At 39.5% G+C, this 25993-nt stretch overlaps 1 protein-coding gene across 5 annotated transcripts in view; it reads right to left on the bottom strand.

Annotated features, from left to right (window-relative positions):
* Window positions 1–25993, bottom strand: part of TLE1 (TLE family member 1, transcriptional corepressor) — an 82600-nt gene that overhangs the window by 30101 nt on the left and 26506 nt on the right. For 2 of the 5 annotated variants that reach the window (XM_054582989.1, XM_054582994.1), the window contains exons 6-8: window positions 24540–24644; window positions 10945–11149; window positions 10195–10211 (exon numbers count right to left, since the gene is read on the bottom strand). In XM_054582989.1, the coding sequence (XP_054438964.1) occupies window positions 10195–10211; window positions 10945–11149; window positions 24540–24644 (327 nt within the window). The remainder of the gene's footprint in view (window positions 1–10194; window positions 10212–10944; window positions 11150–24539; window positions 24645–25993) is intronic. The other 3 variants (XM_054582991.1, XM_054582992.1, XM_054582993.1) reach the window with 3 other exon arrangements.

Below are 25993 nucleotides of genomic sequence, written 5' to 3'. Positions count from 1 at the left end.
AACAGGGGGAAGAACCAATGAAATTCAATATAAAGAAGCTCCAAGTAATGTCTTCAGCACAGCCTGGGGAGCTGAAAGGTGAGCTAGTTGGATCCTGGAACTAGTTACCTTGGCAAATATCTGCTAAAAACAAACTCCTCCAAGCCAGACCCACACTGCCTGACAAGATGCAGAGACTTAATAAAAGTTTTGCGAAGTGCTAACACACACTCAGAAAAGCCGAGCCAAGGAAAGGAGTAACAGCTCGTGCTTAAGTATAGAGTGTCCAAATACACCTGCGTTATAGATTCTATCTGCCCCAAAGCCTCCGCTTCCAGACTCTGAGCAGACACATTTAAAGACAGGGCTCTTTTAACTGTACATCTGCCCACGTGCCCAGACCCCTAGGGTGGGTGTCCATTGGCAATTTTAAAGTCTCTCATCAGAGTGTTACCTTTGTTGCCCTTCTGCTGTATCTAGCATGGGACAACCAAACCTCTAAGCCATTCACAGGCAGCTTTTAATTTTTTTTTTTTAATGATGTCAGGTGGTATTGCAAACATAAACGTAAATGACACTTCTGTTAGGAACAAAAGAACTTTTGTTAGAAACAATAATAGCATTCCTACAGCTGGACCTGTAATATCAGCATCTCAAGTTTTGAGACCTCCCTGTCTATGTGTCAGAAGTTACTGCAGTAATTCCCGCTTGAGCAACTTAAATGAGGCTTACGATCTGAATGCATTTTTGAGAAAGCTCTGAAAAGTTCCTCTCAATTTGGATAGGGCTAGCAATTAGCAGCCCTGCTTATTTGAAAACTGGCCCCACTCAAATGTCAGACTTAGACAAGTTACAAAACAAAACTTCTCATCATACCCTTGGTGCTGTAAAACTGGTTCAAAACGAGGCAGCAAAGGGTATGGGCTGGAAAGGCCGAAGGGCCACAGTTTTGAGCCAGGGGTTCCTGGCTCACCCTGCAGCACCACCAAAACCAGACCACTTCCTTTTGCCCTTGTCCCCATGAGGCTAGCTTTCTATGTTTAATTGCCCCTGACATCCTCCCAGCTCTGACGCTGCCTTCATTGTTGTTCTTGGTTTAAGCAAATAGTTCCAGATTAATGAACTTCACATCAGCAACAACAACCTTTTGGTTAACTGCTGCCTAAGTGGCCCCAAGCTTCATGGTTCCTTCATTTGCTCCCCAGGAACACAACCAGAAGTGATTTCACGGGTATTACTTACTAGATGTCTCATGTTATGGTAAATCTATTTCTCTCATGCTGTGTTTTTCCCCACGTACCATCTAATGGCTCAGAGGTGAAATACAGTCATTTTGATGGTCATTACAAGCCATTTTATACATATTTTAAGTATGAAGGGATGATACCTGGATACTATCCTCTGAATCCTTCAAAATTTAGGGCTCTATCTTGATTTGTTAGATTTGGACTAGGATAAGGTAAAATCACATTTCACAGTGATATTTAATCAACATTTAAGAAGAGGCTTTGGCCAAAGAATAAAACTGAGGCTGCTTTGCTATTATTTAAAGAGTCATGCATTGTAAACACAGATCTGCCTAAAGTCAAGAAGCTCCTCTGATAAAGTCAAAGTGCCATTACCCCCAGAATGATTTCTAAACTCAATTTATGTACTTGAATACTTGTACCCAAATACTTACCACTTACAAGTCACACTAACTCTTTAGCCTATGCAGCTTAATTAACATTCTAATGGGCAGAGTAACGTGTAATACATGCTGCATGCTTTCTCTGTTCCCCTCTCCTAAACACACACTCCCTGATTCACTCGGTTGTATGTCCACAATACCAAAAATGTGAACATAAAATAAAAAATGAACATTTCACAGCCTACTTTAAAAATGACCTGAAAATAGTCCTAAATTCCTGCATTTGCTTTCATGAGCTCTACCACTTATGACCCAAGATTTACAGACACACACAAAAAGAACTCAGCAGGGAACAAAGCAGTCCAGGTACCCAAAGCGCCGGTTTCACATGGTGGCGGATCACAGCTGGTAGTAGCAATTCCACAGACCTATTTACCACCACAGACCTCTCTTCCCAGCGTCCATATTTTGAAAGATTTTAATCTCCCCAACAGTACTCACCAAGTACAATTCCTTTTTCCAAGATTTATTTGCAAAATAAATATTTAATCATGAATCAGTTTTTTTTGATCAGCATGAGAACTCGTGTTACCACACTGACTGACATACTCTAATTCTAGCCAAGAAACTCAATGTTTTATTTCACCTTGCAGCTGGTAAAATTTAAATATCTGCCAGAACTTTTCAAACACTATAATCATCAGGCAGACTTCTGCTAAAAATGTACTGGGATTTCCAGACTGTATATTTGTTTTCCTTTGTTTTAAAATTTTGTTAGGAACAAAACAAAATAATCTTATTTACCTTAGATCTTCTATAAGAACTCAAAATAGGACTTTTATGCAGCCCAGGGCGGATATTTAAATCTGAGCAAATCAAGATCAGAAACACATTATGATTTCAAAACAAAAATTCTAAAATCATGATGATTTTCTGCACCTTTCATATTACACGCATGGATACAGAGTCAATTAAAATGAAAGGGTGATACACATCCGACCCATCTCTAAAGAAAAATGAACCCCCTGGAACATTCAGTACCAGAGACATAAACAGGGTCCAGAAGACCTGCTTGCTCAACTGGCATGACTTTCTTTCCGTTTCATGTTGAAACTGCACATGAAATGACTACATGAGGTGCACGAACAGAGAAAATATGCTCCGCAATAAGGGACAACCTCTCCCTCTTAAGAAAAATCTGAGATTCTTTGAGCACATAAAATCTCAGTGGGCCTCTTCACTGGGAACAGGGAAACTGTTCACTATGACTAACATATGCTTCCTGAGGGTCACATCTTGCACTAACATTGGTGTGATGGAGAAGAACACTAATGAGAGTGAGCAAAGAATCTACTCAGAGAGAAAAGAAAAAGCAGCAGGTCTTCCAACATTACAACCAGTGTGCACTCTCTGAGTAGTTAAATCCAGAGCAGTTTTCCTAACTGGGTGAACATTTTATAAAAACACACACCAGGAACATTCTCTGCTACAGTTCAATGGAATAACATTAACTAGATAGTTGGTAGAGGGTTTGAATCTAGTGAGTAGAAGTAGACAATATAGTCTCTTAAAATAAAGCAAATGTAAACACCTAAGATGATTATTAAACCATACCTTCATGTAAGAACTTACCATTAAGTAGAAGAGTCTGTTGAACTTCAGAGAGCTTTTCAGTCGAATCAAAACCAAATGTCAAGATTTTGACTTTGTGTTTGGTACCTTTACTCTACCATTCAGGACAATGTTTTTATTTCATGTTCTGATTACCCACTCAAGACTAAGGTAGGACCCGGCTGCTTCAGTCTTTATAGTCTTATTCCAAGAATTTTACATTTCTTTTAGCAATTTAACAGTAATAGTTGTTCATGTATGCTGCAACATTTTGCAAGGTAGACTCCAGAAAATATGAAAGAAAGCATATTTAATGCAACGTTACACTGTCAGTACTATCAGAACACTTGTTACAAAGACTTCATATATCCCTCATCTACTCTGAGCCCTCAAAGCAACTCTTCTGCCTTCCAAATCTCAATCTTTAAGCTACCAGCAGCAAATCCAAAAGGAAAAACCGCTCATGGATACAGTAAAAGCTAGACAGGTTTCCCTAATGTGAAAATAATGTACATTATTCAAATGGATTTCTTTAGCTGCCATGCTGATTCCCCTAGGGAACTTTCTCCTCCCCGCAGGAAAAGTGTTTGTGTCAGAGGTACAGACTGGAAACTCATGACACCTCATTTATCCTCAGTTACACTGAGGCAGTGGGAACCTAATTTGCTAGCACACTCTACACTGACAATTAACTTCTCGGTGAACATTCAAACAATTAGGTGACGACGCACCCCATCACATCTGTGTGCCTTCTCAACCAACACCTGGTACCAATTAAGTCATCACCCCATGCTGTACTTTTTGTTGCAGTCCAATTGGTCATACACATATTCTGCCTAACATTTCGACAAATGTATTTACCCATAAAACTAACGAGATCTCTACTTGTCAATGGCAAAAAAGTGGAAGAAAGTGGAGAGGAGCGGAATTGTGTCCACTGAGCAACCACATCCCATCTCAGGAGCTCTGGTGGTGAAGTGGGTCTGCTGAAGGGTATACATCTATTTTTCATAGTTAAAACACAACCTGCAGGACCAGTGTGTTCCTGAAGCTCGATCTAGGAACTGAGTGCTGTCACATGCAGGGGGAACAGTCAGGAGAACTCCTGGAAAAAGTTGCAGCCATACAGGAGGAGACGGGCAAACCCAATCAATATCTGGACTGGAAGAGTAAGTAGTAAATGACACAACACCCTGGGCATCACCTCTGTGTCCCCAGCTTGCTCTCCAACCCCTCTCTCCAGGTAAAGCAAAATAAATAAAAACTTTGGAGCCGACAATAAATATAATCTTTTAAAAATAATTTTTAAAGGAACTCAGAATACCTTCATTCCTCTTATCAGGACCTTGGTCACAGAAAAAATCGAATCTGTATTTCAAACTTTTTTTTAAAAGCATGTTTTTGAAGGGCTACTTAGGGGTTACTGCTGTTCTTTCTGCAGCCTGTAAGAGGTACTTTCTGTTGCAACACCAGGCCCTGAAACTAGAAAGCAGGGCCTGACTGCATTATTTGGACATACAATGGCTCTGACATCCAGCTCTCCTTATCTGAAAGAGGGGAGATGCTGAGTTTGTTGCCTACTACATTCCAGAGGGAATGAAAAGATTATACGGCCAAAATGAAAATAAAATTTAGGCAAACCTGCTCTAAATGATGGGCATCAAGTTACCTAATTACAGAATACAAAGTCTAAAAAAGGTTTTAGAGGAAGAAAATAGTCTCTATCTGCTCTTTTTTGTTTGTTTTTTACACTAAAGATGCCCTATATACACTATCATCACAATGAGATGAACCCTAAACATTTCTCCAGTCACACAAGGGCTCGAATATCCATGTGGTGAGGTAACTGCGTTCACAATAGACAGACACCTCCACCTGTTACAGGAACACACTGCTCCTACCAATCTACAAATAGCTGAGGCTTTCCTTTCTTCAGGGGTTCACCCTTCTCATGACAGTGGCACCAGTTTTCCCAGAGTATCCATTTTTTTAAAGCACATAGTTTCAAATTCTATCAAAAGGGAAATCTCCTGAGGCGACTGCTTTAGAAAACTTTAGTGTTTTCTACTGTGCCTAAACATTGAAATTTTAGGTGACACATCTCAGTTTTATCCCTTATTTTCCAGGCAATTCCTTGACATGCCCCAGGTCAAGATAAAGTCATATACATTTAGATGGAAATACCTTCTCCTAATCCTGTTTATGATTGAGAGATGATTATCATGAGACCGATGAAGTTCAGTTTCACGGTCCCAACACACTAAGAAACACCAGTAAGTGCCACCCTGTCACAAGAGCCCTAATCTCCACAACTGCCTCCCCGTTGTATTTTAAAAAGGAAAGGAAACCACAAGTAACTTTGTTAAGCATGACTAATAATGCATTTATTGTCTTGCTAGCAGGTACTCAGGGGGAGGACATTCCTAAAGTCTTGTTATGTTACGAATGATGACTTGGTGTTTCTGGTTCCTAACGCCTGGCCCTGTGTGGCAGCCACCCATCACCACTTTATAGAGGAAGCCTGCCTGTGCAGTCAGAATTCCACAGAGGCTGCCTTTGTCCTGGCAGGTGCTCTATCACCCCGCCCCCACGCTGCCAGACTCCTAAAGAGCCACTGGGAGACAATGTGACACCCAAAAATAAAATTTCAGAAAAACACCAACGATAAAGTTTTCTCCAGAGAAATCCTTACATCTTATTTCCTCCTGTGCTCACTAACATGCTGAGTGTCGTTTTGAGAATAAGTGAAGTGATAGATGGTCCTGAGCTAGGATCTGGTCCTGCCCTACCTTGGTCAATTAACTAGGCAGGCAGGACAACTAAAGAAAAACAAAATAAAGATGCTACCTTACATTAAGTACAGTGACGGTTGGCACTACTTTTAACTAAGTTCTAAATATGAAACCAAGAATTTTCGAAGCCAGTTACAGGAGTGACAACACAGTCCCTCAGAGAGATGTGATCTAATTCTCAACTGCCATTAACTAAGTAAATATGTGATCAGAGGCACCCAACCTCCTTGAGCTTGGTGCCTTATTGATAAAATGATGATAACTGCACCATTTATGATCTCTAATGTAGGTGAACTGTACTTAGACTTTTCTGAACCAGAAATCTCTTTTGAGAATTCAATGAAAGTTATGACCTCCCCTAGAATTCTGTAAAACAACACTGACCCAGAATACTACATCCAATTTTTAGGAGTTCAAGAACCCTCTGAGGCCTATGAACCCTGCCTAAGTCCACAAACCCTCTGTGCTCTGGAGTCTCTCCCAAATATCACCTGCAAGTCTCCTTCCTTTTCTAAATGTTCCAAATAGTGATCACATGGGTCAGGAATTTCAGTATTTTCAGACAAAAAAAATTTGACTGCAACATTAAAAGACATCACTGTAAAATGGCAATAAGTGACTAAAATAGTGTTTGACACATAATAAGTGCTCAGTATTTTTTAAAGTATGGAGTATTTACACATATATTCTAGCCTATTTTTGTGACGGCCATACAACTCTTAGTCAGCTTTCTACTTCCAGGTCTTTCAGGCAGATTTATTTAAATGATAGTCCCTTCAACCAAAATTTAATACAATTCATCTCTAATTCAAAGATCTGAAGTGTTTATCGCTACTGAAATGACCTTTGTTAGGGCATTTCATATTTCTTTGCTCCACAGTAAAAAGCATTGATAGTAGGCTTACGTTCAAAACCACCACCAAGTTTTGCAAATTAGAAAAGCACTAGTCAAATCTTAATTTATAAACAAACAGCAAAAGGAACCTCTTAAAAGTTCTAGCTTTATCGGTTCAACCCTTTCAGAAGCAAGAAACTTAAAAGTGCATCCATGTTTTCACTCTTTTTAGTTTTTTCATTTCCTGAGATTTACACATTAATACAGGTTACATTAAGGCTAGCTGTTTTCTTACCATATACCTTCAACTAGCAAATGGAATAATTTTGTCACTAAAAATAAACATGTCCTACAAACCAGTTTCAGATTTACAGATAGAAATCCGTACACAGCCACATTCCCTCTGGATCTACGTAAGTTTCTGGGTTTTGCACTTAATATAAATGTTTGTTCACTATAGAAAGAACAGAAAAATTTAAGACTAGAGGCCAGTCTGGGATTTTTCAGAAGTCCTCAGTCTAATGGCAGAGGTTTTCAGAGTTTGGTTCAAGAACTGGCGTGGTGTTCCCAGACCCTTACATCTCTCTTTCAAGGCAGACTTTCTTGCTATAATACAATGTTTCGCAACCAAAAGAATGCGTACGTTGATGAGAACCCAGCTATTCTTTTTTAAACCAAGCACTAAAGACATTTGCAAATGTGTAAGACAAAGCCACTCTTTCCACAATTGTTTTATTTTGGAAAAGTTATTTTGTCAATAATGTTAACACAAATTACATAGCTGTTTATATGCTTAAGTGATTTTAAACTTGTTTTATTTTGAATCCAGCAAAATCTCAAAATATGTAACTCACATAAACAAAAGTTCTCTTGTGTCATCAATAATTTTAAGGGTGTAAAGATTCTTAGACCATAAGCTTTGAAAACCTCTGCCCTGTACAACTGCCCTTAACCCCTCATTAGGGGGGAAAAAAAGCCCATTAAAAAGCAACCAACTAACTTATCTGCCAAGTAAAATTAGACTTCATAATTCAAACCACTTTATTAAGGAAATAAGGTCTATAATAACTGAGGCTCATAGTACACATCTTACTACCTACTGCTGTGCATGTTCAATTTTACACGAAGTTTGAAGAGCTACTTATTTAATAGCTGCAGCAAAATGCCATTTATGTGGACAGTGAACAATTTAATTCCTCTCTACAGATCAAATTAAATGTTTATGTTACAAATGAGTGTAGTTTTTCCATTTTATATCATCACCTAGAGTTTTCTATGATTAGGCAGGAAACAGTACATATTCTGAAAATATTCTCAATATTATATTCTAAAAATTATCATTACGTGTCAAAAATTTGATGTGAAAAAGGCAACATATGAATAGCACATTAGGTAACTTTATTTTATATTGTTTTACAGACTGCTTTATGCAATGTATCCACATTTTGATTTGAACATTCACTGACTGCTAACTCAACATGTGGACTTGAAAGCAAACCACTGCTGCCTGAAATTCAAGAACTATTTTGTCCTTCTTTAAGGACATAACTCATCAACCTTCCTCCATCCCACCCTCACTTCCACAGTAAGTTCTCATCTACATCTTTCAGTCACATACACAAAAAGGAAGTTATTAGATACATTGAGAAGTAAGAAAGGAGGTCTAAAAAAATGCCTCTACTAGCTTCAGCATGCAAACCTCTACTCATTCCTGCCACTTACTGGTACTTCAGAGAGGTACATGCCATAGTACGCCTTCCAAGGTTGCCTGAACTTTTGCTGAAACTTTCTAGTCTACTTTTAAGCACTTTGGTCTCCTTTTCCTTGGTTCCTTGAGGAAAGCCTTACAATAAGTGTGCCTATGAATCCCAAATTACAGATGCACTTCCCATTTACCTTACATATAGTAAACATTCGATAAATAAATATACAATGATTTATGGTGAAACCATAGTACTGAAAATAAAAATTTAAAGCCCCAAACCTAGAATAAGTTGAGTAAATGAAAACCTGCAGCAGACTGAAGGACATGGGTGGTGTGTCTCAACATCTGCCGTCTGCTCTCTGGTCCAAAGTAGAGTTTTTAATTTGACTCTCTACTGAATGAACATGGCAGAAAAGAGGATGATACACAGGGACACTGAAACAGCAAACAAAAAGGTCACCTCCACAAATCAAAGTCAGCTTACTTAGCTGTGTTCTTTGCAAGGAGGATATTTTATTCCCCAGCTATATTTTTTTCTCTCCCCAGCATTTTCCAGAGAAACACTTATAATACCAAAATTTTAAAACTAGCCACTCTATCCTTTCACCATTATCCATCCCCCCGCAACACATAGTAATTTATCAAGTATTCCAAGATTTAGCTCAAAGAGAATTTTTTAACTCTCTATTGTTCTCCACAGAAAACAGAGGGGGGCAAAAAAGGACTTTTCAGAATGAAAAGACTTACATATCTTCTCCACAAACCCGTAACAAAAAAATTATCAGAATGATTTCAAAGTTCAGTATCTCATTTTTTTTCTTACCACAGTTAGATTTAAGATGGTAAAAATACTGCCATGTTCAAAAAGAAGGAAGGGAGGGAAGAAGGCAAAGACCATAGGTTATCATTGCTGAAAAGGGGTCAATTTCTCACTCCAGCTGATCACATTTGAGAGATGCATTTTAGACACAGATCTCCCCACAGCTAACTGGCGGATATGTGTACAGATCAAATGTACATTTTGCAAAATGGAGAAGAGTTAAGCTGGTGAAAAGATGAGCTCTCCAAGCACAGAACCCCTGACCGCTGAATTTCCGTGTTTTTAAGGACTTAGATGCTCAGTTCTTTAGTCTAAAATAAATGTAAGTTCAAGTTCCCTCCAAGGACAATTATGAAAGAAAACTAGATATGGAAACCTAGCAACTAAGATGCATTTGCAGAGGATAATAAATGGTTCGGGTAGGAATAATACATTACTAGCCAATTTCACATATGGATTGTGACCTCTTGCCTGTAAAACTGATTTAAGATAAAAAAGAATACTCTTTTAAACTACGGGCAACCTAGACTCGAAATGCAACGGGAAACACTTTTTAAGTGGTTCTGGGGCACACAGATCATAGCAAACAGCTCTGCCCCAAAATCATGTTGCTCTCATCTAAAAGTTTTATAAAAAAGATGGAGTGGTGGTGAAGGAGAGGAATAGCCATATTTTTTAAAAAAATAAAAAATCTGCTAACTTAGAGAGACAGGGAAGAACATGTGCGCCTGTGCCTGTGTTTAAAGAAAGGCAGCTTGGGATGCACTGCAGGAAGGGGGGCAGGGGAATGTGTACATGTGCAGCAGGCGTTAGGGTACTTACTGTGCCCGGTTCTCTGTCTGCTCCCGAGGTTACCAAGAAACGCACAGACATGCCCGTTCAGATACAGAGGCAAGAACAGAAATAAAAAAAAGGGGGGAATAATTAGAACACAAGCCCCAAACAGTTTTAAAAATGGCTTTTATTTATATAAGTCATTGCACATTCCTAATACAGTGATTTCCTGAAAATTACAGTATTTTGTAAACATAAGATTTACAGTTTAACCATACACAAAGCCTATTTTTTTATTTCTTGACAGAATAAATTACTTTTCTTCAAAAAATTAGTCAAGTGCAATTTTGCCCAATATTTAACGCGTACTAGAATTAAAGCCTATGAAACTAAGTAGTAACAGATGCAATTATCAAACCTCTCATTTGAACACATTCACTTTCAAATTTAACTTCTTATTTCGCCCCATTTAACAACATTACTTTCTTTGAAAATTACCCAATTAAGCAGTTAACAGTTTTCCATAATATGGTACAGGCCACTGGCATTAACTAGGCAGTTGCCAAGATGTCAAGATGCCTGCAATCTAACGAGATCGAGAAATCTACAGATGCCCACGTTAAACCCTGAGAACTTCCAGGGTGAATTGTATTTCAGTGGCCAAGCTTTGCGACAGTTCCTCTTAGCTCATTGTTTGCTCTCTGAATAGGTTGGGGCTTTCTTTAGCGGTGCACACAACTTTGCAGCACTGTATGAGTGTGAGGACAAAGTCCTAATCTGGCTTGCCCGGCCTCTCACCTCTGTGGTGCTCTGCATCGTGGTGCTTCTTGTCATCTTTTATTGCCAAGTGAGACTGCCCACTCAGAGCACTAGACAGTGCCAGAAGGCCGGCACTGCCGCCCAGGGGCGGGATTCCAGGAGGCTGAAGTCCCGAAGGGTGAGGCGTTAGAGGGACTGGGGGTCCGTGGCCATGAGAAAGATGCTGAGCTTGCAACTGCTGCTGCTGTTGGTGGTGGTGAGGGAGGAGGAGGAGAAAGAGGAGGAGAAGGTAGTGGTGGTGGTGGCAGCGGCGTTGGCAGCATCCGGGGGAAAGTAGACATGACATGAGAGGATGGAGAACAGGATAGGAAGATGACACACACACGACGGGGGTGAAGAGGGAGACAGAGGGAGGGAAAGAGAGAAAAAATGTGATTAGCACTTTCAGTTTCATCAGAAGCTTTTACCTGATGAGTTCTACTTCCCCAAAATACAACCCTCAGATCTACACTGTCCTCAGATCCGGTATAACTCACCCTCTGCGAATGCAGCTGCGTATTATCATCAGCAAGTGAAAGTTAGTAAGCAACTCCCAGGTTATACAGTTCTATCTCTAAGTGCCTCAGCGGATGAAATCCAGTATGTCACTGAATCTAAGATGCCATAGATTCAAGACTCGTCCTGAGTTTGAAAGGTTAAAATTGGGGAAGCACAGATATGCATCCTACAATATAGTAACTGAGTAGTCATCAGTTATTACATGGCTCCATTTTACCAACACTCTTGCATTAACTTACCACAATAGTATAATGAAACAAAACCAAAATATTATCTTTCATTAACAGAACCCAGAAAGCAGGAACACCCAGCATTTCTTATACAACCCCACCTCCAGGCACTGCGTGTCTTTAATTCATTAAGCCCTCACTGTGAGTAGGTGCTGACATTCCCATTTCACAAAAGGAATCAAGGCTCAAAGCAATGAGGAAATTGCAGAGGTTCTCCCAGCAGGTGGGAGGGGAGTGGAGTTAACATGGGAATGACCTAATGGCTTCAATGGTCACTGTGCCACCGCATAGAGAGGTAAGTCTCAGGGAGCCCTGCATATGACAAATGGAAGAAACCTTAGTTAAGGTGAAACCTTGTTTATCCCTTACTTTCTCTGAGTTCCATGCCCCAAACCCAGTCCTTCAATGTCACAAGGAAAACATTAAGACCCAGAGAGGCCAACTACCTTGATGGGAAAACACTCTCACCAGTCCTGTGGGACATCAAGCATGGTGACCAAAGTCCCCATTCCCAAATGCAATTGCCTCTATCACTTAACCTATTCCAGAGATTATAAATCTCTTCATATTAAAAAGTATTATTGCTCTCATCTATTATATTTAAAAGCATGATGTAGAAATGAAAAAGTATCCAAGAAATGGCCCTTGTACCATAAATCTGGTCACTTTTCAGATGTCCAACATAAAACTCATTTTTGATGAGACAGTAAAAACGATTAAAGCTCAATTTCTAAGGTGTAATGTTAGGAAATTCTTAAGATTCTGATTTGTGCTCACTTCCCTGGGACTCAATTACCCGTTTTATTTATTACCCCCTTGCGTGTGCTGAATATATTAAATCTTCATGCCAGATCTTCAGTAATTTCCACCTAGACTACTGATCTTTAATTGAATCCTAAACATGCTCCTTGCCCTCAAGAGCAAAACAGCATCTTAAAAGCAGAAATCAGAAATCAGTGTCCAAAATCATTTTACAGTAAATCTTCAACTACTACTAGCACCTTTTAAAAAATCTTTAGGAGCCAACATTCTCTTTAAACTTCCATTCCTTCCAGAGAGCACAGTTCTAATTAGAGGGAAATGGAAAAGGGGGTGAGGTCCGAGCAGACAGCATTAATAGTATTCTGGGGAAAGTATTTATAAACTACTCATTTGCCATTTGAGATCATAATAACAATTTCTTTACACATAAAATCACCTTCCTGTCATCCAAAAGACACTAATTCTTGCTCTGTCACCTTTTAAGAGCTCGGCAACAGCAAGACATAAAACTGAAGAAGCTGGCAGCAGCGTCATGGTCCACTAGGCATGCTCATTAGCACTTAATTAGGAACTAGACACCTGCCATAAGAAATGCGCTTGGAGAAGGATGAGGACCAAGTCTGCCCTACCAGCAATTACTATCATTACTTGGAGAGTAAGAGCTATGTCCGGCTTGGGGGTGTGTATGGGGGCGGGGCGGGGGGGGAATGCAGTGATGCATACACAAGAAAGAGCAGCGGGATAATTAAGCACTGCACTGATTAAAAGAAGATGAAAGAGGCTAAGCAGAGGGGAAGGCAGGAAACTACAGGGTTGAGAACACCACCCTACCACCCCTCCCTACACTCTCCCACCCCCCCGAAAATCCCCTCAAGTGACTAAAAGACGACTTCAGAGGTGGAATTTTATGTCAGAGCAAAGGCAAAATTTTGATATGCAAGGAGAAAAATAGATTTTCTGCCAAACCCAAGTTAGTTTTTAGACAAATGGACTGGAAAGTATTCTTTGATATGTTACTGAAAAGAAAGGTTACCTTATATGAAAAAGGGGCTTTGCCACAGCTGTGAAGTGGATTTGTGTGGTTATACCCAACACTTAGGCTAATAACTCAATGGGGATATCCAAGAGCCTAACTGGCCAATGGCAACTCCACCTCTACCCCACCTCTGCTCTAAGCTTTCCCCTTACAGAAATAGCTCATTGTCCATTATCAAAGCCAACTGGATTCCTCCATCCTTAAATTGGCCAGCTTGAAAGCTTCTTCTCTTTTTTTTGTAAAGCAAAATCTGATCTAAATGGAAGGGGTACTAGGTAGCAAAAGGATGGATCCACTATTGAAGATACTGTAGATCCAGGAAACACGGATATCACTGTCTCATATTTACTTATTTATCCTGCCATGTAAAGCTCCCAGATAACATTTTCATTTTCAGTATCTGGTCTCAGCTCAGAACACACCTGAGGCAGGGAAGCTGGGCATCACAGCTCCCATTTCACAGGTGACAGAGTGGCCTTCCTTGAGGCTCATAGCCAGAATGATGAATGCAAAGCCTCTGTTCCCTAGAACAGCATTTCTCCTGGGACCACAGCAGCCCAGTCACGTTCACAAAAGACCTCATATGTTTCTCTTTCCCAGGTAATGAGAAGCTAAGGCCATGCAATACTGAGAACATACCACTGGACCTTTACCAGGAGATAAAGCCACCTGCACCATGCAAACTTAGCAGTGACAGATGGGAATTTGTTCTTAGGTTTATGACTCAAGAGTACCAACTCTCCAACTCCCCCTTCCCAATACCCGGTTGTTACATCTGAAAAAGGAGAATATCTCTTGCTCCAGGTATCTTCCAAGGAGGCTTATAAAGAAGAATCAAGCCTAAACAGAGAAAGCTCTGGCTAGAGCCACTCAGAGTAAGATGATTAACGGGGTAAATGTTCCTACGGTAATACATTTATTGAAAGGAATAGAGAGAAGGCCCACATCTTGGAAAATGAAACAAGTCCAAAAGGGCAGCCCACCTGCCCCACGTGTCCCTGGTAAAACATTTTTTTCGGAACGAAGCTTACCGGAGACAGTCAGCCCAGTGCCCATCACTTTCACCGAAGAAAACCATGAATGCTACTTAAGAATGTTTGAGAACAAAAGAAGTACTGACATTGTCAAATCGCTAGGGGAAAAAAAAACCCTAAAGAAATAGAACTTAAAAAACAAACAAACAAAAAACAATGGCTCTGCCAATTAGGGGAGTTTACATGCATCAGTCCTCTATAGACCCAAACCTGAACTTATCACCAGGGAAACTATAACAAGTTTCCTTAACCTGACAGCAAGCAAGGATAGGGAAATTCAATCATCTATCCATTTATGAGTTTACACTAATTAGTAAACTTCTGTCTTAAGCTAATGCTTATAAATGTACATAGCACAGAACAGAAGCAACACAGTTAATAAATCTATCAGAAAATGCATTTTTGATGAGGAGTGGTGGTTTTTAGCAATACAGTTGGTTACTGAAGCTATCAAGCTAGACCAGTGGGTTCTCAAACAGAGCAATCTTGACACTATCCTTTCCCATCCCAGGGACATTTGGCAACATCCAGAGACATTTATGGTTGTCACAACTGAGGGTATAAGGAGATAGAATGCAACTGGCATTTAATGGGTAGAGGACCAAGAAAACTGTTAAACATCCTACAATGCAGAGGACAGCCCCCTCACCACAGAGAATTACCAAGCCCAAAATAATAATGCTGAGGTTGAGAAATTTGGGTCTAGATCCAAGCTGTAATTCTGTCCCATCACATTAGAATTCAGGTTCTTAAACCCCCAAGGACTTGCCAAATTGTGGCTTAAAAAAATAAAAATACTTTTCAACAGTCAATTGTTCCCTCTCCTTTCACCACCATTGAGTACCTTGTCACAACTCAAAAAAAAAAAAAAAAAAAAAAAAGCATTTATTTCCTAGAGCTGATGCCACTAACAATTTCAAAACAGAAAACTTCCTATTTTAAAAAACTATTCGGGAAATACCTACACAGGTAACTTTCACGTATCAGTGTTTCTAGTGCTCAAAGGTGATTACCAAAAGGTTTAGGTTGGGGGTGGGGTAAGGTGATGAATGTACTTTCACCCGAACAATTTGAGCAGGCTGAGAGTGAAACAAATAAAACAAACACCAAACCCTGAGTTAATGATACTGAAAACCACAAGGAATAAAGTAACCTCATCCATGTCAAACAATAGCCACACATTTAGAATTTTAATTCACCTTCTATTTAGAGCAGCCTGGGTCAATTACGTTACTATAATGAAACTGACTTTACTGTTTACACTCAGAGCTTTAATGTCATAGTGTAGTGTTTCTACATTTTTGCTCTCAGTCAGGTGTAGAACATGCTTGCTTTATCGCCAGAGTTGCCTGTGCAACTAGAAAAGACTCCAGAGCGCAAGTGAAGGCCAATGCTGACCTCACCCTGACTAGAGGCTAAATTCCTTATCACCAACCACTGCGTCAACTTGAATTTAATCCCATTTATAATCTCAGGAAAACTACATCACAGAGATCATAAACTAAACCCAATCTGAACGAAAACTATGTCCCAAAATAGCATCTCTAATGCTAAAGGTGTGACAGTAAGTGGCATTTACAGCACTTGGTATTTAAATATTTTTTAAGGGGGGGGAAATGTGAAAAGTAGTATTTTGTTGACAGTTCTCTCCAAGTCACTCTCACTTGATTTCTATTTCCTTGTTCTTTAAAATACTCAATTCTTATCTCAGGAGAGCCGCAGAAAAAGAAAATTGGTATGCTACAGTAAACAAGCGGGAAGAGTGGGAAAGAGCTGTGTGGCAGCAGAAAAATCAAGGGCATTACTGCAGGAGTTATCTGAAAACCTCCCATTATGTGAATGGCCTCTTGCGTGAAGAGGGGCAAGAGTGATAAACAAGCAGAAACTGCTTGCTGGGGCCAAGAATTCTCAAGACACTTGAAGACAATTAAACACACACACACCACCAGCACCAGCACCACCCCCACACCCCCACACCCCCAACAACAACAATCCACTGAAAGGCCCTGTCTCAATACAGCAGTAGTGCACAGACAATGACATACAGAGAAAAAATGATGGCATTTATGTAGGCAGGCAAGAGGATGAAGGCCTAAAATTCTGAAAAGGAATGAACTCATCTTTATTCTTTCTGCATTTCAGCGAATCCACACAGGCCAATGAGCCCACATCATCCCTGACTTGCTCATCCAACCTGCCCTACGTGACTGTTACAGTTGTGATGGCATCCGGAACTGTAAGGCCTGGGACTCACAGGCCTGAATTACATTAAGTTTTAGAAAGTCATGTTTATTTAGGTAGACTCACTTATAAAATCACGTGAAGTTTTATTGACAAAATACTCAACATCATTAGCTATCACGGATATGCAAATCAAAACCACAAATGGGAAACCACTATATACCCACTAGGATGGCTAGAATCAAAAAGATGGACATTAACAACTGTTGACGAAGATGTAGAGAAATTGGAATTTTCATCTACTACTTTGGAAAAGTCTGGCCATTGCTCAAAAAGTTCACCAGAGTTACCATATGAGTTACCATATGCACTCTAGGTATAGATCCAAGGGAAAACATACCCACATAAAAACTTGTACACAAATACTCAGAGCTATAGGGAAAAAACCTAAATGTCCATCAGCTGATGAGTGGATCAAACAATGTGGTACACTGCCCTAGCCAGTGTAGCTCAGTTGGTTGAAGCGCTGTCCCGTAATCAGAGTTGCGGATTTGATTCCTGGTCAGGGCACATACATCTAGGGTGAGGATTTGATCCCTGGTCTGGGCACCTACAATCCCTGGTCCAGGTGCATATGGGAGGCAACCAATCAGTGCTTCTCTCTCGCGTCAATGTTTTCCTCTCTCGCCCTTCTTGTCTCTCTAAAAGCAATGAAAAAGTGTCCTTGGGTGAAGTTAAAAGTAATAATAAAATGGTAGATATTGATGCAATGGAATATTATTCGTCTATAAAAAGGATTGAAGTACATGCTGCAGCATGAATAAGCTCTGAAAACATTATGCCATGTGCAAGAAGTCAGACACAAAAGGCCACATGTTATATGACTGCATTTATATGAAATGTTCAGAATAGACAAATCCAGAAACAGGAAGACCAGTGTAGAGATTGAGAGGAGGCAGGGGAAGGAGACTGACTGCTAATGGGAACATGGGATTTCTTTTTGCATCGTTAGAAATGTTTTAGAATTAGGTAGTGGTGATGGTTGTAAAATAATATACTAAAATCCACTAAGTTATATGCTTTAAAAGGGTGGATTTTATAATATATAAATTATAAGTAGTTTTTTTTAAATACACATAGATATAACTTTTAAAATCAAGTGCTCTATACTTTCTTAAAGAGAGAAGATAGTATGCTTTTTCCAAGGAATCAAGTACAAATCATACGAAAAATTATGTGGGGACATTTAAAAGTAACAATGCCTCAACAAGTCTCTAATAACTAAAAAACACTCTGACTACTCAGAGGAACCTAGGCACTCAAGCCAAACCGTGCATTTGTCAGGTACTTAGCTGTACTCTCAGTAAAATCTAACTTGAACCAAAGGAGAAGTAAGGTGCATAAGAGATTTCTTTGCAATAGTGCTCATTCCCTTTGGGAAATTAATAAAAGGGCTGGACTACTAGAATTTAAATGGAGGGTATGTAACTAAATACAAGTTAGTGGAGCTAGTAGATCCTTGTTTGTTGTAGTCATTTCGTTTTCTCTTCTTGGTAGCAGGCTATGCGTTGCTCTCCCAGGGGGAATTTGTTTTATAAAGAAACTTACAGCTGGGTTACTGATGGGCTTTCCAGGGATTAACGGCATACTCATAAGAATAAGAGGCTAACCTCATCCTCTTAAACTTCACACACTACAATCTTATAGACAGCTGACAGCTACAGCCAGAGGAGAAAAATAATCCAACATTTTGCTAATCCTTAAACCAATCATCGCATGCGACAATGGGAGCCCTTCAGGTCTACGACTCAATCTCTTAAGGAGAGAAAGGCTCCTGCTACAGACACATCAGGAGTTTGTACCCACAGCCATTCTCTACACAAACAAACATAGCCAGACATCACAAAATACCCTACACTTATTTCATGCTAAGTTATTTTAAAGTGAAGAGTATTACAAATTTGCCTATGAAGTAGGAATACACTGGGGAAGGTTGGCCAAAAAGTCCATTTAGTTTTTCTGTAAAATATAAGACACATTTTGCATTTTCAGAAATAACTTTATTGATTTGGGTATTTTAAGTATGTCAACTATCTCCTCCATGGTGTAACATTCAGATGATACTATCCATCTACAGATGGGACAGTGATAGAGGTGAACTGGTCATACAAGGTCACAAAGCCAAAAAGTCGAAGCACCAAGAGTCCTCAAGTCTGTCTGATCCCAGGCCCAAGCATTGTCCCAGGATACATAACACAAATGTTCCTAGGAAGATGAACACAAAACCACCATAAAGTTGGGCAGCAGGGACTTGGTTAGAAACAGATATGCAACTATGCAACTATTGAACTGATAGTTCTCAATGTCTTGATTTGATTGGTATCAACTACAACTGGTCTACTGGACCATGGAGCATTACCCAGGGAGAAATCTCCAGCACGAAACTTCACAAACCACTTTTGACATGTTTCATCAGTCACAGCACCTTCTCCACATACACAAATATTTTTTTTTTTGCGTTTCGGTTGGGTTTTTATCTTTCTTGAAATAATAAAGCATTATATGCTGAAAATGCTGTATATTTCTTCCATCTTCAATATTAAAGTGGCTACATAAAAAGTCACCAATTTGTAAAGTTTTTTAAAATGCACGCTGATATAACTGTTACAATACAATCTAACAAAATTATTTTGGATGGAGTTAAAGACAAGTAAGCACTACTAGAGTCATTTTACAGAAAAAAAACCAAACGAACTTTTTGGCCAACCCCATACAAATCCACCAATAAATGGAGCCCCAAGCCTGAGGCCCACTGGCTTTAACAGAAGTTTTATTCATGAAAAATAAGCCAAACTACGTCCAAATAAATGAGAAAGGAAAAACAAAGTTGCCGACATTAACTCCAAATTTCTTGAATTTCTGAAGCTTACAGGTAATTGCTGTAAGAAACTGTTCAAATTCTTATATCCACAGTTAGCATTAAGGCAGCTATCAGAAATCTGGCATTTCATGGTATGGGAAAGACAACCCCCCCGCCAGTCACCTCGACATCTCTCCTTCCAATTCTATCACAAGGATCCCCGCCACCTCCCAGTGCCAACAACAACCTTGTTCCCTCCCCTCTTCTTTAGTAAGGAAGCCAATGATGCCTTTTCCTCACATTTTTACTATTCATTTCCCTCTACATATGTTCCAAAATTAACGTTATCCCTTTGCTTTTGCACTTTAAGTTTGTTCACCAAAAGTTAAATGGCAGTGGTTTTGCACTGCTGTATCCTTACTAAAAATCATTCACACACAATAACGTAATGGCAGGAACAGCTTATGCCTGGGTCTAATCTTAAACACTGGCTTCCATGTAACCACTAGAGAAGACAAAGGAGGAAGTGACCCACTGCTCAGAGCAGTCACTCCTCACAGGGCTCTTGGCCAACTGAACCCACAGATCTGCTCCAGACACTTGAGAGAAACTAGGCAGACAAAACTGCAGTTCAGGAAGTTAGGACCACATGCTGGGTGACGGCTGCCAGCCAGGGTCTTATCCCCACAAAAGCTATGCATAGCTTTTGATACTATCAAAAACTAGTAAAAAAAAGCTAGATGATACTATCCATCTACAGATGGGACAGTGATAGAGGTGAACTGGTCATACAAGGTCACAAAGCCAAAAAGTCGAAGCACCAAGAGTCCTCAAGTCTGTCTGATCCTAGGCCCAAGCATTGTCCCAGGATACATAACACAAATGTTCCTAGGAAGATGAACACAAAACCACCATAAAGTTGGGCAGCAGGGACTTGGTTAGAAACAGATATGCAACTATGCAACTATTGTCCTTAAAAAAGGAAACCGCATTCCACTACCTACTTTTTAGGCAAAACCCAACCAATTTTCTTGAGGGGGTGGGGAAAAACCGGCTGAGAAGGACAAAGAAACTTCCTGGGGTGATGAAAACATTGCATGGAGAGGAGTGTGGTTGCAGGGATATTTGTGCTCCCAAAGAGGTCAAACCGCACGCGTGAGGTCTGTGTGTTTCACTACATAAAAATTACACTTCAATCCAAAAAGAAAACCTGTGTGTGCAGATACATACATATCTAAATCTGTATATGATATCTATAAATTATGTCATATAAACCAGATTAAAAAATAACACTCGTTATTTGGAATCCCAAATTCAGCTAAAGTTAATTATTCAGTATCAGAACAGGTAGAAGAGAGAGAGCTCTTAGTTCCAAACTCCCCCATTCAGTGGGGACTGATCTCAAAGAGCCCTTTGGTCAATTTTTCTCTGCATCCAGGTAGCCATTAATTATCCCACAAATAAAATGTTAAATTATTTTTGTTAACCTATTTTGTTTTAAGCATTTTTAACAGAATTCTAGATTCTTTAAAAAATCTGAGAGATGCTGGTTAAATTGCAGAGACTTCCCTGATATTAAAAAAATCAAACAAACAGATAACAAACAGATAAAAAACCAGCCCTGGCTGAGTAGCTCAGTTGGTTAGAGCATCGTCCTCATCTGCAAAGGTTGAGGGTTCAATCCCCAGTGAGGGAAGATACAAAATGCAACCAATGAATGCATAAGTAAGTGGAACAACAAATCGATTTCTCTCTCTCTTCTTCCTTCTAAAATCGGTCAATAAATTTTTTAAAAATTAAGGTCTCAAATGCGTATGTTTCCTTTGCACAATAAATTTGTTTCTAAAGCACAAGTGAGCTGTGTTTCAAAACAAATAAACCCTGTGCCTATTAATACTCTGCATTATTTTTTTAATTTATTTATTTTTCCAAGTACATTTGTCTCTGCCTTATTAATACATTGTCTCTGTATTATTAATACTCTATTGTTACAAGAATATAACATGCTTAATAGCCAAAGAGCTTATGAAAAGCAAAGTTCAAAGAGTCGGGCTATAGTTATTATTTTGCCAATTATCAATTTGTCAGTGAAAGTTATTTTTTAAAATGTATAATAAAAACATTTCAATAATTTCTCCAAGTATCCACTATCTAAGGAACTTATTTTTCTTACAAACCAGTAATAATTTAAAGTTGAAGGCAGGTGCTGTGGTGGAAGAGATTTAAAATTCAGTTTTTCCATCAGAAGAACAAGTTTTCTACGCTGGTGAGAAATGGGCACCATTAATTCACTCAACAGGGATGGAAAAAATATATCCTCTCTTTTCCTCCTAAAAGAGCATACATGGTCCCAGGACACAAGCTAAATTTGCCTAGATGCTTGGGTGTCCTTGGGAATATTTAACTTTCTCTAGGTTTGCCAAAGAGAAATACTTTTGCCCTGTCAAGCAAGCAGTGAGCTCCTTGATTGTACCTTAAAGGGAATGAGAATGTTTCGGCTCATTTGCATTTTAAAGGGTACTCTTTCATGATCTTTCACACTTGTAATAGATGTCTAAACCGTTAAATTACTATTTCTTTTCTTAGCCTGAAAGTCGATGCAGATGAAGAGCGTGGCCTCTCCCATTGTTCTTTACCCTAAATCGGTCCCTGAACAATACTGACAGCTGCTATCAAACCGGGCTGCATTTACTCTGCGCGCAGCTGCTGCTTGTAGGAACAGACAGCCTCCTGGAGCCTCCTCCCCTCTGGGGAGACAGGTTGACACACTGCATGTTCAATGAAGGGGTTCAAAGGTCCACTGAATTGTCAACCCAATTTTATGCTACTTCGATTTTTCAGGACTCACGCAATTCCTTTCAAGCAAAAATCAAGCATATGCCAGTGCATGAAACTCATGGTGTGGGATAATTATTGATCACTACAAACTTTAAAAGAGCCTGACATAAATTAATATACTGATTCAAAAATTACAATTATAAAAACCAGTGTGCTGAAAACATGCAATTGGCGTCTTGTGCTGGACCCAATTCACTGATTTGGGTTATTGTTGCTAGCTAGCAGAGCTAATCTGCCTTTCTAATCTCCACAACATGTTTCCTGGACTAAAGCCATTCATAAAATTAACGATTCATCTGCCCTTCTAAAACTACCTGCTATTTTTGTTTTCTGATGCTGCTCAAAATGAGTATTACCTGTCAACATTTGGTTAATACAAATTCCTCCTTTCTAATGTGTCTGACTGGGCAGTGCCTTTGAGAATTAAAAATAAACATTTTGCCCTCAAGAAACAATATGTAAAAATTTAGAGCCTATTGGAAAACAAACATGTTCCACAAAGTTTACCAGGGCACTTGAGAACTGCTTTGCATATGTTTTCTTTTAATCAAAACAGGCTTTTCCATCCTCATTCATTAGGGTTAAAAAATTCTGTGCTCAAGCTACAAGTACAATTTGCTATTAGTCTTTGCTAATCAAACACGGTACATGCAAAAGTACCAGTGAATATTTGATTTGATCTCCAAAATAAAGCAATTCATTACACAAGAAAAGGGTACAGAAGGCAGCAGACAAATGCAGATGTAATTGTGTTTTTTGTTGAATGTGATTAGAGAGCCCACTAAGTAACAGTCAAAAATGTGATACTAAAGGGGGAGAAATGCAGAGCCTGGACCTGGGGGGGAGTAGGAGAAGGGGAGAATTGTTTATGCAGAGCTAAGCTGTCAAGTGTAATAAAGCAGCTTGAATAAAATTTAAGCTGAAAATCCACTGAAGCTCCCCATCTCAGGGAGGAAAAAGCTATTAAAAGGAAATGAAGGTCACCCTCCCAGTTTATTTCACCTAATTGACTGCCAATAGCTTACCACAGGCAACCCGACTGCAGATCTGCAATTGAGAAACTGATGAAAGGAGAGTTTTCAAGCTGAGGCTCATTCTTTAATCCTCCTTGGCTCTTATGTTTTTTCTCCATCTCCAGTTGGGATGTAATTTTAAACCCTGATGGATTAACTGGTTCCATTGTCTGTGGCCGTCATTGGACTATAGCACTCTTAATCCGTACAGCAGCATGTCTAATTATCATTACAAAGTGTCTGAGGGAACTATAAAGACCAGCAGGGCATCTTCTCACAAGCAATTAACATAAATTGATAAATGAGTGATTTGAATCTGCTCAAGGCACTCACATATGAATAAAATCAGAAAGGATGGTCCCTTGTTTCAGCTACTTCTTTCACTTAGGCTGGAAAGGCAGAAAACCTGAGAACCATCCTGGATCCCGAAACGGGGAGAGGGGGCTGGGAGATGAACTCATGCAGGGGATGGACCACAGGGTTCACCAAGCTCATTAATGCTGAGCAAATGACTTGTGATTGACAACCAGTCGACAGCAAGGAGCACTAACTGAACTCAACATAGGAGAGCAGAAACCTGGTGAAAGGCTAGAGGGCACTAGGGCAGACAATTATCACTTCTTCAACAGCAAGACAGAGTTCTTTTCATTGAGATGCCACTTAAAACTTCATGAAAGAGGCACAAGAAAGAAAGACCAAACAGTTATATAGGCTCCAATACCCTAGGAAAGCAAAAGGCAAAAGCAAAGATAACTAAATGAAATGGTCATTATTAGACATGTCTTGACCTCACTGTGATCTAAAGTTATAGAACAGAATAAGGAAGAGTTTAAAAATCTAATTTAAAGCTTTTTCTTTTAAGCTGGCTATGGAGCAAAAGTGGTTAAGTGTCACAGAATAAACAATATTTCTTTTTCCATTAAAATGTAGATTGATTTTTCTTCTCCTATAAATGTTTCTCCTATCATCTCCCTTATGCCAATCTCTCTTGCCCTACACACCTTAGCTATAACTGAAGCCCCCCACAACCTTATCAAATAGGTCAATGTTAAGCTACACAATACTTTATATATACAGATTAAGCCATCAAATTAGTAAGAAATGAAAGCTGGTTATACACACTGTAGGAGGTAGACCTGGTAGGCCACGTACCCCGATGATGGCATTCAACTCTGCCATGGTCACCTGTTTGGCACGTTCGACAGCCTGCGCCACCTGTTGTTGATGCTTTGAAAATAAGGAGAAGAGTTAACAAGGCACTGTACCTTCCAATGATAACAACAAAAAGACAAAGCCACATGCAATGCAGACTCAAGTATAATATGGATATATATTCAAAGTTTCCCAAGCACACATTTCACAGAACACATGTAGAAAAGAGAAAGGAAAACAGAACAGTGCTTCCCTTGTTTCTAACCAACACCAGTCACCACTTCACTTCTGATGGAAAAATTAGACTTGGAATGGTAGAAAGTCAAAAAGGGTATCCACCTGGCTGGTGTGGCTCAGTGGACTGAGTGCCAGCCAGCGAACCAAAGGGCCACCGGTTCAATTCCCAGTCAGGGCACATGCCTGGGTTGTGGGCCAGGCCCTCAGTAGGGGATGCACAACAGGCAACCACACACATTGATGTTTCTCTCCCTCTCCCCCTCCCTCTTCCCCCTCTCTAAAAAAAAAAATATATATATATATATATATATATATATTTTTTTTTTTTTAAAGGACATCTAAAATGGTAGCCCAAGGCTTCAGAAAATAAATAGTATGGAATGTGGAAGATCACCCTGGTTAATGGAAGAGGTTCTGATGAGCTTGAGCAGGTGAACTTTACAGCTGCTTTAAATTTAAACATTAAATCTTCTATCACTTCTCTGGGCAACAAATCTCAGTACACGAGTAGTTTTTACAAACTGGGAATTTCTCTCCTATTTAGCCTTTAGATATTTCGTCCTCCACACAAAAGAATGGGGAGGCCTCCACTCTTGGTTCGCAGGCTGGAAACACTCTGCATACTTCCCAACTTCTACCCATAAATGAAAAGAAAGCCACACCTGTGCTTTGGGAGGCACGAGACAGACCACAGCAGAGACCATAATTACTCAAATCTAACTAAGATTCAAAAGGCCAACAAATCTAAATTGTAACATAAAGTAAAAGTTGTGCTGAACTAGCCTGCTAAAATAGCAGAGATGGCACTACCCAGCACAGAGCAGTAGATGCCAACAAGAGCAGACACAATAAATTCAGCTCCAAGTACAATAAAGTTTTCACTCTGTCTCAAGATATATGCATCCTGTACACACTTAAAACAGTTTAGCATTTAGCTTGTATCCAAAAGTAAGGTAAAATTTAAGGCCAGACTAAAATACACTGGTTTGGAGTGAATCTCATAGATTACTGATATAAAGAGCTTTTCCCTCTCAAAATATTAAAGTTAAATCTCTGGAGCTTTGTAACTTAATAAAATGGCTTATATATGTATATGAGACTGTAAGTTAAGGTAACATGAACACTTAGTCCATCCCTAAGGGTACTAGCATCTGCTCCCTCCATGGACAGCATTAAGTCAACCACTG

Source organism: Pteronotus mesoamericanus, unplaced genomic scaffold (assembly GCF_021234165.1).
Source record: "Pteronotus mesoamericanus isolate MK-2021 breed Mesoamerican mustached bat unplaced genomic scaffold, CSHL_Meso_final contig_73, whole genome shotgun sequence".
NCBI classification, from domain to species: Eukaryota; Metazoa; Chordata; class Mammalia; order Chiroptera; family Mormoopidae; genus Pteronotus; species Pteronotus mesoamericanus.
This window is presented reverse-complemented; position numbering and strand designations above follow the sequence as displayed.